This window comes from Anser brachyrhynchus (assembly GCF_964034855.1).
Source record: "Anser brachyrhynchus genome assembly, chromosome: 4".
Classification (NCBI taxonomy): domain Eukaryota; kingdom Metazoa; phylum Chordata; class Aves; order Anseriformes; family Anatidae; genus Anser; species Anser brachyrhynchus.
In genome coordinates, this window is record NC_137698.1 from 76,484,060 (window position 1) to 76,501,509 (window position 17,450).

Genomic DNA, 17,450 nt, shown 5'->3' on the forward strand with positions numbered 1-17,450 from the left:
TGATTTATTTTTTTTTTCCCCACTGGACCTTCCCCAGAATAGTCAGAAAAAAAAAAAAAAAAGAAAAAAAAACCTTTTGGCTATGCTAAAGGCATCCATGTATGGTGCTGTCCGAGCAGCTGGGGTGCAGTTGGGAAGCTCGCAGGAAAACACCATCCAGAGCACATAACTCATCTCAGAAAAGCACATTTTTTGCTGAGCAGGAGAGGGGCTGGCATCGGTCGTGGCCACGCTCCCTCTGCTGGAGCCTGCAAAGCCTGAGGCTGCCTGCACCCTTGGGAGAGCCCCCAGGGCTCTGAAAGCCGCCCTGAGGAGTTTTGGGGGGCAGAAGGTGCCTATGGGGGGGCTAAATCCTGGTGGGGCTGATGAAGCAAGCAGAGAGGAAGCGAAAAGCCTAAAATTGAAGAGGAAAGGGTGAGAAATGAGCACTTAGCTGGGGTTTCCAGCACAAATCCTTCAGCCCCACAGCTCTGGCTCGCAGCCCCAGGCACCCATTTGCCAACTTCTCATTAGCAAGCTGCTGTCGTTAGAGCTCATTTCTTACTCCAAGTGATGGCCAAGTGGGGGACAAGCTCCGTCTCCACCTGCTGCTCTCTCATCTCCAAGGGCTTGGGCAGAGCCCGGTTTTAGGTATCCGCAGCCAGGTGGGTACTGATTTCATTTTTTGGGGCCGAGATAAAGACAACATACATCCCTCCTCAGCGAGAGTGCTGACATTACGCCTCCGTCCTACCCGAATTTGAGCTGGAGAGCAGCAGGTGGTGCAGAAAAAGTGCTCCTGGCCCAGCCTCTTCCAAGCATCAGCAGGATGAGGCCCGGGGGGAGCAGCAGGAAGGCTCCCGGGGATGCTCCCCCCTTGAGCTTGGTGCCCAGGAGAGCCCCCCGGGGGTGGGCTGGAGGCGGTGGGAGCCTCGTGTGCTGGAGCAAACCTGGCAGCTTTGACAGCAAAACCACCCCTTGTCTTCTTCTGTCCGTCCCCTAGATGGCAGCTGCTCGCAGCAGATTAAATCCCTGATGAAAAACAGCGGGTTTGGGTGCCTGGGAGGGAAAGAAATGCAAACAACAACAAAACAGGAAAAATAAACGAACAAGAAACACCCCAAACACAAAATAATAATAATAATAATCTAGAATTGGAGGCTCTTTTGTCTCTTACAGCTGGAACTTGAGCTACCTGACCCCTGCATTTTTTTCATCTGCTTTTCCCTCTGGGTGCATCTCTGGGTGCTCAAATGCCACCGACAGGAGATGAGCCCTTTCTCGGCAGCTTTGCTCCAACTGGGGGCAGCAATGGACCCCCCTGCAGACCTGGCTCACCCCAGGGAAATATTTTTATCCTTTACAGGGATGGGAAGCACAGAAAGGGAGGAACGCGCCAACTATGTTTTCATTTAAAATCAAATCAGGACATCAGGAGGGGAATCGTGCTGACACGCTCCTCGGGTCAGCGAGGAAAGCCCAGATGCAGCCACCCTAAAAGCTCCCCGTCTCTGTGCTCCCCATGCCAAGACCTGCTATAGGGAAAAACCAGTGCTGAGGGTCCCAAAGACTGCATCCGTAGGACCTGGCGCCTCTCTGAGCCCTTTATCCACGGCATTTTTGGCCAAAGGGTGTTTAATCCCCTCCTGAAAAGCTGCTGGCAGCACAGTGTATGTGTGTCCTGGTGGTGAAGGATAGATGAGGTGTGTGGGGGGAGGACACGTCCCCATCTGACCCCTTCCTTCCTGAGCTGGGACCTGCACCAAACGGTGCTGACGTGCCAGCAGATTATTATTAGGCTTTGCTTTACCAGGGCACCTTGCACCTCGCAGGGTACGGCCCTGCCAGGCTGCCTGAGGTCGCAAGCGGGTGCCCAGCAGCTGAAGGTCCCCGCAGTGACAGCCAGAGGTGACAGAGACGTCCTGCCCACCCTGTGTCCCCTCCCCGGCTTCTCCAGGCTGCTCCTGTGCCCCCCGCAGGGACCTGGGGCTGTCCTGGGCACCACCACTGGAGGAAGACAGCTGGGAGAGCAAAAGGACATTGCGGCTTTCCCTTGGGGGCTGCTGAATTAGCAAAGTGCCCCAAAACTCTGCAAGGCTGGGTGGCAGCTGGCTTTGCCTTCCCCCTGGAGCCCACCTGTTCAGAGTTTGTAGGGCCTGACCTCCCTCCCAGCCTCCACCAAAGCCTTGCATGTGGCAAAGCCTCCTCCTCATCATGCCAGACCTTCGGAGCGCCCCGGGGCTTTTGGCTTTGGCAGCCCAGGAGAAGCTTCCTGCAGCATCACGCTGCCTTTGTTCACACAGGACCCAGCTCTCCCCATCTCTCCAGGGTGTTCCCCGCACCTCAAAGGGCTCCAGGCAGCCCCCCACTGATCCCAAAACACACCAAGGCCCCCAGACTTCAGTCTGCTCTCACACTCAACAGCCCTCAGCCAGTAAGAGGCATGAGAAGTGGTTCTAGGACCCAGGCAGCAGGGCACTCGCACCTCAAGCTTCCTCCAAAGAGATTTAGTCCTGAGTTCTCGGCTGAAAGGGTCATAGAAAGCTGGAGTCCTTGGGAAGAGCTTTCAGCTACGTGCAAGGCAGGGGCTGAGCGGCTCCTGCGTATGCCACGTGCTGCTCTCAGAAGTAAGGGCTCCCACGGGTAAAGCCTGAGCCTCTTACTGAGTACAGTTCATTTGAAGTCACTTCTTACACCCCCTTTCCCCACACATCCCTCCCCAATAGTTTGTGTACATGTATACATCAATATATTTGAAAATGGTCAGCCACCAGGCTTGTAGGGCCGTTCATACCAAAGGTGGCCAGCCCTGGTCCTCTGCCTGGAGGGGGAATGCTGAGACCTGCAGAGAGGCAGTGGCTGGAAGTAAGGAGCATTTGCAGATTTGGCTCATCTTCCAAGGAAGCCAGAGGCATGGGGCAGTGCTAGCCCAGCCTAGACCCACTCAGTGCACTGTTAAGGTACAGTTATTTCTCATTCTTCCCCATTAAAGCATGAAGCAATCCCAGTTTTGGCAATCCAGGCTCCCACCTGTAAGAATCACAGAATACCCCAAGGTGGAAGGGACCCACAAGGGTCATCGAGTCCAACTCCTAAGCCAGCACATCTCCTTGCGCACACAGTTGAGATGCTCACATGCCACCAGTGCTGGGGATTACAGAAATATCTCAGCCACAGGGAGCCCCCAAGCCACCAAAGAAACTCGTACACCTGCACTGGGACAAGTCCAAGCTGTGTAGGGAGCTAAAGGTGAAATAAAGGACACCGATTAGGCACAAAGTAGAAATATATAAACAGTACATTTCTTTTTTATTTTCTTTTTAAATACAGAGCTTCCTTATACAATAAAGGAATTCCCTCTCCCTCCTCCCCCCCGAGCAACTCTTATCAAAAGAAATCACCCACTGCAAAACCGACACTAGGTAGGGGCATGCGCTTTGGGAGCGTATTTAGCAAGTGCAGTATCTATAGGCCGTCTCCATAAATAGGAACACGTGCTTTCCCTTCGCTTTAAATAGTTCCTGAGCAGCCTGTGACGGAAAGCTCCTGGTCACCGAACGCAGAAGCGTTTAACCAGTTCCACACCATGCGACATGCAGCAGGATAAACCCAGCACACCGCAGGCTGCCCGAGCCAAGCGGCTCCGCTAACATTTGCCTGTGCAGAAGCAGGGTTTGAAGCCAGATCCGTCCCATGAAGGTCTCTCCTCTTGATCACCCCCCTCAGAGCTCATTCTGCATTTTTGCTCCCTCTACAGAAAGCCTAAGGGGAAAATGAGAGTATTTGAGTTGCAGCCTCTTTCTTCGGTTGGACCAAGGGGAAGGGGTTTGATTTACACTGATACAGGAGCACGTATTTCAGGAGAAGGGAGGGTTTTCAAGGGCTGAACTCTGATAATTCCCATTTTTGGGGGGTAATACCTGGGAACAAGGTAGAGCTTCACATCAGTGAAGAGGATGGGGGAGAAGCAGAAGAGAACCGCTTCTGGAAACAGCAGAGCACCGAGCCCCCCTCACTGCATCAGAGCAGCTCTGCCAAATAAATGCAAGAGGCTGAACCCCTCAAAGGGTCAACAGCACAACAGGCTTCTCGCTTCCCAGAGGCTGCCATGCTTGACAGCTGAATCACGCTTTCTCCCCTGTGAAGTGATCCACTTAAACCCGCCAGGCCCTTCGGAGATGACAGCCAGGCACCTGCTGAGGATGGCCGTATCCTGCACACATCCCCACAGCCACAGCTTCCAGACAGGGGCACTTAAACCTGAGCTGCTAATCACACTTTGGCATCACAAGCATTAGAGAAGGGAGGTACCTGCTAACACCTGGGCAGGCAAAGGATGTTCAACAGTGATGTGAGTCTCTCCAAAGCCTATTTGTGCAGGCTGGGGCTCTGTGCGCCTTAGAAATTGATGGTGCTGCTCCCAAATTTGAGGAACTCAGACCTACTTGATGCTATGGATCTATGCTTTGAAAAACAAGTGGCTAACACTGCTCCTAAGGTAAGCAGTTCATGGAGAGAAGGACACAGCCTGAGCTCAGCTGTGTCACCCAGATATCCACCAACCCTTCCCACGTCCTTGTGAAATTGGATCGATTGATTACCTGCCAAACAGGTCCCCACACACCTGCACCATGGGCTACATCCTCTGCTCCAGCCCCACATGGCAGGACAAGCCCCGTTGTGCTGCTGTTGCTAATACGGACCCTTGCAGAAACTGTCCAAGTCGTCCAGTCACGTGAAACTTATCTTAATGTGATGCCTGGAAAAAAGCACGCTGAGACACCGACTGCTGCTGATAGACCCAGCGACAGAGCTCAGCCCTTTGGCAAGCCTCCCGGGTGCTGCAACTGATGCTCCAGCTGCTGAATTTGATATGCGGATTTTCTGCAAAACCCTGATCACATAACAAATACATTACTGCCAGAGCTTTTTTTTTTTTTTTAATGCAGCATAGCTCAATTAAAAAGGGAGAAAACAGTAAACTTTTTTCCCCAAACTCTGCCATTTTGTTAACATTTGGGTCTCCCACCCGCAGCCAAGCAAGGGACACTGATGGCCTTTGGAGCAGCAGCAAGAATTGGCCACATGGATGACTGAGATGCTACACGCATCCCCCTCTTCCACTCAGGGGACTTCAGCTCTCCAAGCAAGCAGATCTTCGCAGCAGAGATGCAGATGGGGAGCAGAAGGCAGCACGTCCCCCAGGACGCGCTCTTAATATTTAACGTGGCATCGGGATCATGCCAAGTGATCCAAGCTCATGCAGAGTTTTCTACAAGAAAAGGAGACACAGCCAAGGATTGTCCTAGTTTGAAAGGAAAACACACACAAGCTGAAGAGGAAAGTGCTAATTTGTATTTCTAAAGTATGTACTCGGGCAACTCCCTCGTCTGTCTGCTCTTTACAAAATATTGATGGCTCGCTCTTTGTGACCAGATCTGGAGCCACCAGTGTAATGGACAGGGTTTGGTCCTTAAATGCCTTAATTAGATATGAAAACAATTAGAGAAGACTATTCTCTTCTAACATCCACACGCCTCAGCACAGATAGAAAATGGGGCAAGCCCATCCCATAATGTCTATTTAAGTTGTTTTGGAAGCCTGACAGATGAAAAGAGGACAGCCCAACTGGAACACTGTGCCATAAAGTAATCATCTAACGAGATGCAGAAGACAGTGCAACTGTAGGACAATTATGAATCCTTCGTAATTGCCTATTATGGCAAAGCGAGCCCCAAGAGAGCGGCTGCTGCCACGCTGCTGCTCAGACACAGGCTCGAGCTCTCCAGATAAAAATACCCACTCAGCATTTTGGCAGCATTTTCACAGTGGGGACACCAGAGACAACCTTCAGAGAAGGGCTGGGGAGGATGAGAGTTAAGTCAAGAAATTACAGAGGAAGGGGCTTGCACTGAAGTTTTGGGGGAACAGACGCAAGCGATGATTTTCAGCTAATCCCAGTTTTGCCTGTTAACCTTCGAGGCAGGTAGAAGCACAAAGAACAGATACAGAACAGTGAACAAGAAAAAAGCTTGATCAGGGAATAACATGAACGTGTGCCAACAGATAGGGTAAAAGATGCATGCTTAGTGGGACACAGGCTGGAAAACAGGAACATTGTGACATGGCACATTTCAGGTCCCTTTCATGTTTATGTTTCTGAGAACCCCACAACCCCCCCAAGTGTTCTCCAGGTATATCCAACTTCAACCAACTTCATGTTTCCTTTTGTTTTTCCTCCAAAAAGCGCCCAGAGAACAGTCCAGCAGCATCTTTTAAAGCAGAGAAATACAATATGCAAAATTTTACAAAGTTTGTCTTTTGGTACAGCTGGGAACAGGGGGAACCTTTCAGGATGAATTGTTTGATCTACAGCATACAGGTATGTGACCATCTACCAATTATTTTTCAGGGCATCCTGCTTCATGCAGGTCATCAGGAAGTGTATGCCACGTCCCACAGTCGCTGGATTCCTCTTGAAACATTTCACCGGACAGCAGCTCTGAAGCAAACCAGTTGGATTTTACCCCAGCCCTATATCCTTTTGCAGTGATGCACCGACACACATCATCCAACTCGAGTTTGACATTTATTAATAGCTCCAAATGTTGATGCCAGAGAATCTGGGAGGCTGTTGCTAGTGAAGTTGTCAGATCTGCTTTCTAAGCAATCCAGAAAGCACTATATCGCCTGTTCAGCAGTCCAGGTTTCACCAACTTCCCTTAATTTACATGAAGAAACATCTATTTCCATACATTAGTGTGTCAACATCTTTGAAGGCAACAAAATAAGTCTCAGACCAACAAAACTATTCAGGTATAAATCCAATTTTAATTGTCAAGCTAATTTCTAGCTCCTACATTCAGTGCAAGGATCAAAACCTACAGGTTTGAGAGTAGAAATTTATTCTATTCCCCATTTCTGATCATTTTGGCAACTGTCAAAAGGTAGCTTCCCAAACCCACCCATTTCAGAAGTGCTCCACCACCTCGTGGCTCCAGGTGAACATCGTGGACTGTCAAAAAGCTATCGACATCCTTCGAACCCATTTCTTTGGCAAGTTATACATAGCATTGTGCGTATATAAAGAGCTTATAATAAAACTTTGTACATTCTAATTGTCTTAACCTTCACAGAAGTATTAAAGTGCTCGATCAACTCTGAACCACCTCTCCTTCCCTAGTTAGCCTACCTCCTGGAAGCGCCTGCACTTTTGTCAGCAAAACCAGAAGCAAACAAGAGAAAAGGTATGAAAAAATCCTCCGTGGGATCATCGCGACCCCTTAACAGCCAAGAGGCCTTGAATCTCACAACCCCTCCTACCCCTACATCTAGGCACGGGTCCAAAACATGCAAGCTGTTTAAGCCAGCACAGCTTCACTTCGGGAGTCGTGCCGCTCTCCCATCATTTGGTTCTTTGGCCCGTGACTTCCGTAGAAAAAAAACTCTGGAAAACAGATTCTATTGACGCTAAGAAAAATACAAACACCGAAGTCATACTGGTAAAGCAACAGCAATGAACAAAAACACCCACCCCAAGAATTGTGATTGCTATCTAAACACCCCCCAGTTACCTAGGTTTTGAATGATCTCATTTAACAACATTTGACACTATCTGAAACTGATGTTTTCAAGTGGCTTTAAATAGAAGACATTTTTTGGTCCTCGTGAGTTGGGGGGATGGAGGGCACATCTGAGAACTATTTCTGACAACTATTTCTTTCTCTGACAAGACCCACGTGCAGTTCATCTCAACGTGCTCTGTTCTGGAGGGAATTTTACCCAGGGCCTCCACTCTTCCTCAAAGAGGACCAGAGCTACTCTCCATCAGGCACATCCTCTTTCCTCCAGCTACAGCATCCACAACATGGTTCAAGCCACCCCAAAGGGTGACTTTTCCCAGCCAAGAGCTGAGACACCACAAACGCACCCTTTGGACACCTGCATTTAATAGCTTAACCATAAGATGACACTTCTCATTGTAGTTTTGGTCAATCTGACATCCATGGGAGAAGCACATTATTTAAGCACCATCAGGCCTGTACAATCGCTGTCTTACAACATGCACTGAACTGTTGTTTGCTGTCACCTGCTCTTTTTCCGTTGACTGGAGATCAGACATGCTTTTACCACCTCCGCCTTCACGCTGCCCCAAAATCCTGTTTGCTGCCTGCTCGTCCTGTTTCTACATGCAGACCTTGGTAAGAGCCATCCGTGATCTCACCATAGAATGACTCAAAGCTAGAAAATATTGACCAAGGCAGTCAGAAACCAGGCACAGATTTGCACCTGCTGTCATACTATGGCCAGACATGGCATGAGTTGCCCCTGCTGCCTTCAAGACCAACTGAAAACCAAATGTGTTTACCTGCTTTGGTGTACCAGGGCGGTCACCCCGACTTAGAGCCTTCTCAGCATTCCCACAACAATTGGCTGGTGTGACCTGCAGGTCGTTCGTGCTGCTGCTTTGCTTTCTAAAAAAGCTGGGGGCTTTCCCCTGGGACAGCTGTAGGACTTCCTGGCCATGCTCACAAGGACACATTCTCAGGAACGTTTTCTGCTCTCTTCCATTAAGTATTAATACAAGGATGAAGAGTTTCCATAAGAAAGTGAAAACTTTTTCAAACATGTTTTAAAACTGTAGGCAACTACATTATGATGCAATACCATCTGACGTTTAGTGCAAATACACCAAATCTTCAGGGGCTTGAGTCTGACTGTTTCAGCATACAAACGTTTTCCCCAAAGCCTTTCTCCCTCATCACAAAGCTGGCCTTCCTCACACAGAGAAACATCCAATCTGTAGGGAACACGCTGATAAAAACCCTACACCATTGACTGAGCAAGCAATTGGTAAGAAACTTCTCTGTGCTAATCTACAGTATATGCATATTTCATTTTATGTTCCCCTTCCCTCATTTTTGCTGTTTTGAAAGTTCATTATCTTCAGAGCTCCACATTTTCCTTAACACTTTACCTGTGATCTGTAACTTGCAGCAATGGGCGAGCACTGAACTAAAGGGCAGCTGGTTTCACAGTACTTCAAATAAGAAAACTGACCATAGTACAAGCAAAATTAAATAAACTGAACTGTAAAAGACAGAAGTTAAATCCATCCAGAAATATAATGACTAGGAGTGGGGGAAAAATGGAGATTAGCTACAGAACAGAAATAATGAAATGACCAACAAATATTGATTAGGCAAAAGAGGAAAATTTTCATTGCATGCTGTACATTAAAATTAAATGCAAAATTCACACATCAGAGCATCAAGACAGAATGAAGGTCTCAAGCCATGGGAAGAAGAAAGCAAAGGAACAGCTTGAATAAAGCAACACATGAACAAAAACAGTAAATGAGCAGCTTTAGAAGGAAAAAAATAAGTGACCATATCTCCAACAAGAAAAAGCAGCACTGAAGCAGAGAACAAGTATATGGTCAAGACATCACGGGTAACACTGATTGCACAAAACACTCGATATTTTGAAAGAATCAGGCCTATTTGTATATCTATGCAAAATATATACACAAATCCATATGTATATATGTACACATAGGCACTACTGTACATATGTATATGCAATCATTAACACAACTGCCCTTTGACAAGTTTCAGCATTTGACTCCGGGTGCAAGCAAGAACATTGCAGTTGTGCAAAACTACACGTCTGTATTTGATTACCGAGTGGCAGTGGTAGAAAGAACCAAAATAATTCCCAAGTAGCTTAGACCCAGATGCAGTTTCACCAATATCACCGTGCGAGCGGAACCTCTGAACATTTCCAGCTCATCTGTAGGAATGAAATATTCATCCAAAGCTGTGGACTGTATCGGTACGAATTAAATCTGCTTCTAACCCTTCTGCTAGTCAGTCTGAAGAGACAGCCAGACATCTCTCCTGACAGTGGTTTACCATGAGGCCATCCTACCTGGAATACTAATTCGGGAATACTGGATTCATGGGAAATATTATTCAAAGGCCAGAACAGGACTGTCATTCTGTAAGAGAAAGGTCAGTTGTTGTCCTTAGAGTGTGTTGGAAAAAAGGGATGTGGTACATAAAAAAGGGATTTCTTCCCCCACCCCTCAGACAAGGGAACACATGACAGCTCTGAATGCATACTCCAACTGTATGGGCATGCTGATCTTTGGGGATTCCAGTTTTGGGATGTGGAAAGTAGCATTTCCATAGAGCTTGCTTGCCTCACAGCTCCAAAGAGCGTTAGCCTCTCAAATCCAAGGCTGTTTTGGTCTGACACTTCAATGCTCAATTGGTCTTTGATATGTGCATTACCAATACCATATTAGAGCAGAAAGAAAGTGGTGAAAGAAAGAATTGCAGATAGATTGTTCTATGCCTCGGCAAAGCCGCCCCATTCTTCCAACTCTGAAAGAGCCATCCTCACTGCTCCGTGTGTGGCAGACCCCGTTTAATGTTCTGCATCCATAGCATCCAAGTACTTGGCTTCGATGATTCTAGGGAGCAGGTTATACCTAAGATTGAACAATAGAGAGAATTAGTTTTTTTTTTTTTTTTACCACTGCGTAACATTTTGTCTGTCCCAAGTCTGTCTGATTTTCCCATGGCTGTGCTCTTGGTTTGTGCTGGGGTGGCAGGCAGTAGCTTCCTGCTTCCCCAGTTTGCTAGCAGATGCTTACTTGCCAAGAATCACCATTTATATTTGATTTACACTTTCTTCAGCACTCTTCCTACAGTTTCCCAACATAAAACCCCACCTGATGCAGCCTTAAATCCATTACAACAGTGCAAACGCCATTCATTGAGAGCTCACAGGAGAAACCCCTGAAAATTTATAGGGCTGGCTCAAAGACCAGGGTACAAAGCTTATTTGTCTTGCACTTCCCCAGTCCTGCAAGTACCCCAGGTCACTCCTTCCAGCTCTTCTCACAATGCAGCTTTCCTGGCAACTCAGAAGTCTTTTGAAAAGCACTAAATATATCAGCAAGACTTGAGACCAAGGTGAGAGGCTGAGCAGGGCTGTGACATTCACTCCTCTCCAGCTCCATCCCTACCTGGTGTCTGTTTTCCACTGGGTCATGGAAGTACTGGTTCCTTTGTTTTTGTAGTGGTTTGTTTGCATGAACGTCCTCATGAATTAATGTATTTGGGTGAGAAAGGAAAGCCACTGTAACAGTATAGTATGAAGTCGCTCTTGTTAAATGCTACTGCATAGTTGTAGTTTGACACCTCTTACTTAACAAGGAAGCTATTCTTCAGCTGTTAAAAGAGGGCACAAAGTGCTAGAAAGCCCATTTAAGAGCTGGGAGGGCATTTTCAATAGCTAGACAGAGATCCCAAAGAGCACTTACTACTGAGAAACACCAGTATCTGCTTAGATCAGCCTGCCATGAAATGAAATGCTTGAGAGCTGTGGAAGCACAGATAAACATTACAGAGAACTTGGGAAAAAAAAAGATTCTTGAGAAACCTTAAGTATGCCCCAGAGCAGGGATTAGAGTGTAGCCAAAAACTAGTCAACCCCAAAGCTTTGAATCAAACCCAGAAATTTGGGATACCAAACAAAAATCATTTTCTCCCAACTGGCTGTTCCACTGCAGTAAGTCAGTATGAAAGGTAAGAGATTTTAGTGACTATCCCACTGGAAAAAGGTTGGTCCCCTAGCTGATGATGATGCAAGTCATGTGTTTAATGCAGTAGGACATAGAAATGCGTCCTTGAGGCAGACAAATATGGCTGGTTTTCTGGATGGGACACTGAGCCATAACTCATTCATCTGGGTTTGTTTCTTTACTTTGACCCCTGGCTATTCTCCCATCACGTCCTCCTCCCTCCACTTTAAAAAGATTTCACTTTTCCTACTCTGCCTCATCTATTTAGAGCACCAAATCTTCATGAAAAAGTCATCATTAGCTACAGAGCTATGCATCATGGTGCTGCCTTCTCAGCTGGAGCCCAGACTCCAGCTTCATGCTGCCCATGAAGGCAGCAGAATTCAGAAAAGGGAAGCAGAGGACAAATTTCTGTATTGTACCAGGTAGCAGTACCATGTTCCCCTTAGCAGCAGGGCTAATTAAAAAGGCTATTAGGAAAAGCTGCTCTGGAAAGAGAAACAAGTCAGCAACAGAGATAAGATAGGATGACAGTATCGTATTTACTGAAAAAAGATACATTTGCATGACTAAATTATCTGTCATCACAAAATCCAGTTCTTTGACACAGCGCTCTCCACAGTAACATTACAATCAGTTACCTGAACATTTGGCAAAAAGCATCTCAGGTTTTATTTGCTATACTGAGCTGCTCAATGCAGACTTGTAATTCCCACAAGGCTCAATCATCCAGCATCATAAAGTATCTGCCCGCCATTTAACTAGGCATCTAAAGTACCACCTATGTGAAGGGTGGGTGAGACACTCCTACCATAAGAACAATCATTTCAGTGTTCTCTACAATTTTGTCCATTTATAAAACCACACCCAAATAGCTCCGACAGGAGCCTGTCAAAAGCCTGGGGAGCTCTGACATTTGCTTTTGTTTTAGAAAAACTGGATCCATCTTCCCCACCCAAGGAAAATGCCACAGCAGCTGCCTTTGCAGATTATCACATTGGTAGCCCTGAACTTTCAGATCAAATGGAAAACCTCCAACACTGCAAGCTCAAAGACAATCAGATAGCACTGGATGCCACACAGGTCTAAAAATAATCAAGTGGACTGGAAACACATCTGTTCTCCCCAAGATCTTATTAGGGCTTCTAATTACATCCAAATAATGGAGAAGACAGCATGAATGATTTGACTGAAGAATGATGGGCAGTCACTGTTTAATGAACATTAGGGAACGAGTTCAACTCCTCAGTAATTCTCTCTCAATTGCAAGATAGTGCACGGTCCTCCCAGTTTTACATTAGACACATTTTAAGATTATACGTGGTCTATTTGACCTGATTATTTACAATGGCATTCAGCAGTGATCTTATAGATGACCTGCACAGCATCACAGCACTAAATAAATGATATGGATTCCTCTTTGCATTCATATTGTGCAAGGGAAAGTTCCCAGCTCTGCCCTCTCTGAGCACAGGTCTTAGGAAATCAGACTACAAAGAAAGAAGGAACATTACCAATAGCAATAGATGAAAGGCTCAGACCACAGCTTCTCAGGAAGACATCTCACAGGCACTACAAAAGGAGAGCCATTTGCCTCTTCACCAGCTAGATATGTACCTGTCAGCCCACCTCCCTCTGCACAACAGCCAGGTAAAATCACAGGCTCTGTGCTATTCCTCCTCAAGTCATTCTGGACTATTCCTCCTCTTGCAGGTGGAGAAGAGATCACCATTATCAACTTCCAAGGTCTGGCTGCTCAGGAGAGTACTGGATGTGGAGAGTACTGGATGTCCTTCTAGATCATTCAGATTTCCAGCAGTCCAAGGCAGAAAGCAAAGTGCATGGGAGACAAAAATACAGCCAAACTTTGCTTGGAAAAGTTTCATACCTGATTGGGATCATTCCTATCATGATGAGTGGGAAGATCATCTTCATGTAGGGCAATGGTGACATGCCAAAACCACAGAGAATAAGGAGCTGCAGGACCTGCAAGCCTGTGAAATAGTGGATCTTCCTCTGGGGCACTCTGCGGATGTAATGTGTCGGAGGATAAGCAGTCTGCAAATAGAAGAATAGCATCTTAGACACAAAGCAACCTGGACTCAATAATATAGCACACAGCACAAGCTTTTAAGGAGGTCAGTTTACATACACTGCACCAACAGTCCTTAATACGTTCAACAGCTGAACACTGGGTTTGTAGGGTTAAAGCACATAATGAACTACAGCATTGGCAACAACATGCAGATGACTGGGCACTAGAAACCTGGAGGAGAAAACACGCCACACAACTAAGATTGCCTTGGGGAGCATCTGGAGTGCAAGAAAAATATCTCGATAAGTACAGTAATGAGATTCCCCTGAGTAGGATTATCAGGGCTTTGCAGCAACATGTGAAGTGCCTGTGGGGGTGTGCAGAGGGTGATGGTAAACAGATACGTTCAAGTGTTGGTACTGCTGGATGGTTTCTCCACCTGAAATCCAGCTCCTCATCATTTTATAACTTTTCTCCTGACCAGACTACGCTTGCCCTGGTGGTCCCATTTTCCAGCTGAACCCTGGTAGGGGAACAGCAGGAGATGAGATTGTGGAGGTGCTGGAAGAAGCTGTACTCAGACTGTAATGATTTTCTCAACTGATATCAACTATTCATTTTTGAGAAAGAGGAAAAGTGACATTAATAGGCTAAATATCACTCGTGGTTTCCTCTGACAGTTACTTGCTCATGTCTGAGCACAAGCTTTGACTCACTGTCTATACATCAATGAAGAATATGAGCGACTGTCTGCTGGCACTGATACAGACTCAATGGATTTCAGATTATGCCATGACTCATTAAAAGGTTTCCAGAAGAGGGGGGAGATCCATATTTGAGAATATTTTTTAATTTTCCAAACTGAAGCTTGGAAAATTCCACACATAATTTGTATTAAAACCAGAAGTAATATTCCACGTACATCAGTAACTATTCAATCTCCACTCAAAAATCAACATGACAATCGTAATCTTTACCCAGATTTCACAGTTTTAACCTGAGATGTAATATCAGATCAAGAAAGATTAGCAGAAGTACAGAGCCAAATGTTGGGCTTATTAAGCCCTTGACCCTTGTTACATAAGGTGAGCTGGAAATTCATTATTGCTCCAGGTAGCGCCTACACTGCAAACGGGTGCCTTCTTTGCACTTGTAATACAGATGGCTTGAAAGCAGATCTCCCAGATTTGTTTTCATCCCACATCAGAAGCATTTCAATAATGCAAGTCATTTCATTTCGAGTCTAAAAACCTACCTCGTGGTGCTTCACACAGGTCAAAACAAAAGTGTAAAATGAGGCAAAAATGACCTTTCCTGAAGCTTTGTTGTAGAAATCAAGAGTCATCATTATGTATCTTTTTTTTTTTTTAAGCTGAACATACTCTGTAGCTGACAGACACCACAGGAGGTTAAGACTTAAACACCATGCATACAGTGGGCAATAATTCATGCAGCTTTATTTTGAAGGTAACATTTGAATGTAGTGTTGTTTGTGCTCTATACAGAGAGTTTAGGGGGTGTCTTCCCAGGTAGCAGCTCTCCCAGCTGCATCCGTGCACTCATTTTTGCCTCCTGAAGAAAGGTGCTCCAGTGCAATTCTGGAGCAGATTAAGAAGAGCAGGATTACCTGGGACAGTGCTCTGAACTGGAAAGCTTAAATGCCTTTACAGCAGGGAAAAATGCAGAAAAATTATGCAGAATTTGAGAGACACATGAGATGCAGAACAATTCTAGGAACAATTTAGCTACCACCTTTTTCTACTCAACAAAAACCTTGCCGCTTTTGTTGTTTGACACTGTGTTATTCTCTTGCTTGTTTATCTGCTTCAATGCAAAAGATTCCTCTTGCTCACATCTCAGTGGCAGCCAGACCCATCAATTTTCACTCCCTTTTTGCAGAGAAAGATGAAATGAATATGCAAGGTGCAGGCTGAAGATGGAAGCCAGCCTCCTGAGCTTTGGAGGTAACCCCATTCCCAACACCATCAGCTTCTCATGCCATGTTAGCTCCTGACAGTGCTTGGTCCCAGGACTGTAAATATGATTTCTCCTCCCCATAGGGCTGGTGTTCCACTTTGTGTACCTGTTCTTTGAGCAGGAGAGCCACCCTCTCAAAGAGCTGGTTCCCATCAATGGAAGTCAAAGCGATATAGAGGAAGAGGCCGTAGAGGACTGGTTTCGGGATCCATTGGAGAGGAAAAGGGAGGAGCAGGAGCGAAAGGCCAACCAAGAAGTTGGCCACTAGACTTGTCAGCCGGGTCTCCTTCACACTCACAATCCTAGAAGCATGAAAACAGGAATTAGGGGAGAAGGATAATACCCCGATACCCACATAAGCTTATTACTTGGGCTCACAGCTCAGCTTAACCACAGGACACGTGCCACTCGGGAAAGGGAAACTCATCTCCAGCGCACTGAGATCAGCGCTTCTGGCCCTGTGCTGACACTGAGAAGGCAGAGCTCTGCTGGATCCGGGCCAGGCACTTAATCCACAACTCAAACAGAGCACCTGGAAAAACGCCAAATTCCCCTTCTCCAAAGCTCCAACAGATCCTATCCTGAACTAAATTGCCCTCTAAGCTAATTCTGTTTAGCACATTGTGAGAAAACAGGCAAGAATCCTCTTTCTGGGCACTAATCCTTCCCTTGATTTACCCAATGGATATGCAATTGGCTTCCATCCAAAAAGAAAACTCATTGACTTCTACAGGAACTAACGAACCTCCTGTAAGAAAGAAAAAGTGGGTCTGCACTCTGCCTGAGAGTCAGCACTTTTGATGTACATGAGGATCTCCTTGTTTATATGGAGGGGAATATTGAGAGCACTATGCAGGGAGCTAGAAGTTTAATTCTGCTGTGAATTATAGCAGTTGTGCTGCAAATTGCCTATTACCATGCAAAACATGTAATTAATTAATGCAAATTTTCTGGAGTTGACAGAGCACAGATTGATTTTTTCTATGGGAATAAAAGACTGACAGGAAAGCATGCAGCAACTTTCAGAGCCTTAGGAGTGAGGGAAGGTTTTGTTTGCACTCCAAGTAAACCTATGAGCATTTCAGTTTAGTTTGAAAAAAATTACTAGAAACAATAGGAGGAAATAAAGTTCTCATCTCTCAAGAGTGCTTAAATAGAGAAAACGGAGATTCTTTAAGTAATTTTTTTTGAGAAGATAAATCCACCAATTCAGTGGATAAGCTAGTGAGTAAATCCCCTATTATCAGGTGAAATTCTTGTCACAGGCTGTTTTGGTGTCATCTACTGGCCTCATTCCCTGCATGCAAGACCTCCTTCTGAATTAACCCCCTACACAAAGTACTCTGAGGATTAACATAAGAGCCAGCCTCAAGATCTATGAAAACACATTTCCCTTTTTTACATATGTACTGCTGGCACTTCATAATCCCTTCTGTCCTAAAGAAGATTGCTTCACAGTGAATTCTTTCAATATTAAGTTTGAGTCTTCCGTCTAAGTAAGGTCAGGTCAAACTGTTTATATATTTAAGAATGCAATGAAGTTGTGAGGGGATGGAAGGAGGAGTCTTCCACACCTGTATTTAGAGACAGAGGGAAATAACAGCCTAGGGTTTGCTCTTAGCATTTGGATAACATAGGAGAATTAACATGAGACCTAAGGAATAACAGATATTGTTAACAAAGCAAAGTCACGAGGACAACGCTTGAATTCCTTAGTGAGTAATGGGGCAGATTGTACACATTATCCAGGATTGTCAAAAGATGCACAGAAGACACAGAAGGTATTAACCTCTAAGTAACCCCTCTTCCTCCTCCCTAGCTATATTTATACAGCAGAAACCACAGGTTTCCTCCTTCCAAACACAC

The 17,450-nt window shown here is 45.8% G+C and overlaps 1 protein-coding gene across 6 annotated transcripts in view; it reads right to left on the bottom strand.

Moving 5' to 3' along the window:
- Positions 1-6,549: 6,549 nt before the first annotated feature.
- Positions 6,550-17,450, bottom strand: part of SLC4A11 (solute carrier family 4 member 11) — a 138,302-nt gene continuing 127,401 nt past the window's right edge. For all 6 annotated transcript variants that reach the window (XM_080588815.1, XM_080588816.1, XM_080588813.1 and 3 more), the window contains 3 exons: positions 15,691-15,886; positions 13,461-13,630; positions 6,550-10,474 (listed from right to left, as the gene is read on the bottom strand). In XM_080588815.1, coding sequence (XP_080444941.1) covers positions 10,411-10,474; positions 13,461-13,630; positions 15,691-15,886 — 430 coding nt within the window. In that variant the 3' untranslated portion in view covers positions 6,550-10,410. The remainder of the gene's footprint in view (positions 10,475-13,460; positions 13,631-15,690; positions 15,887-17,450) is intronic.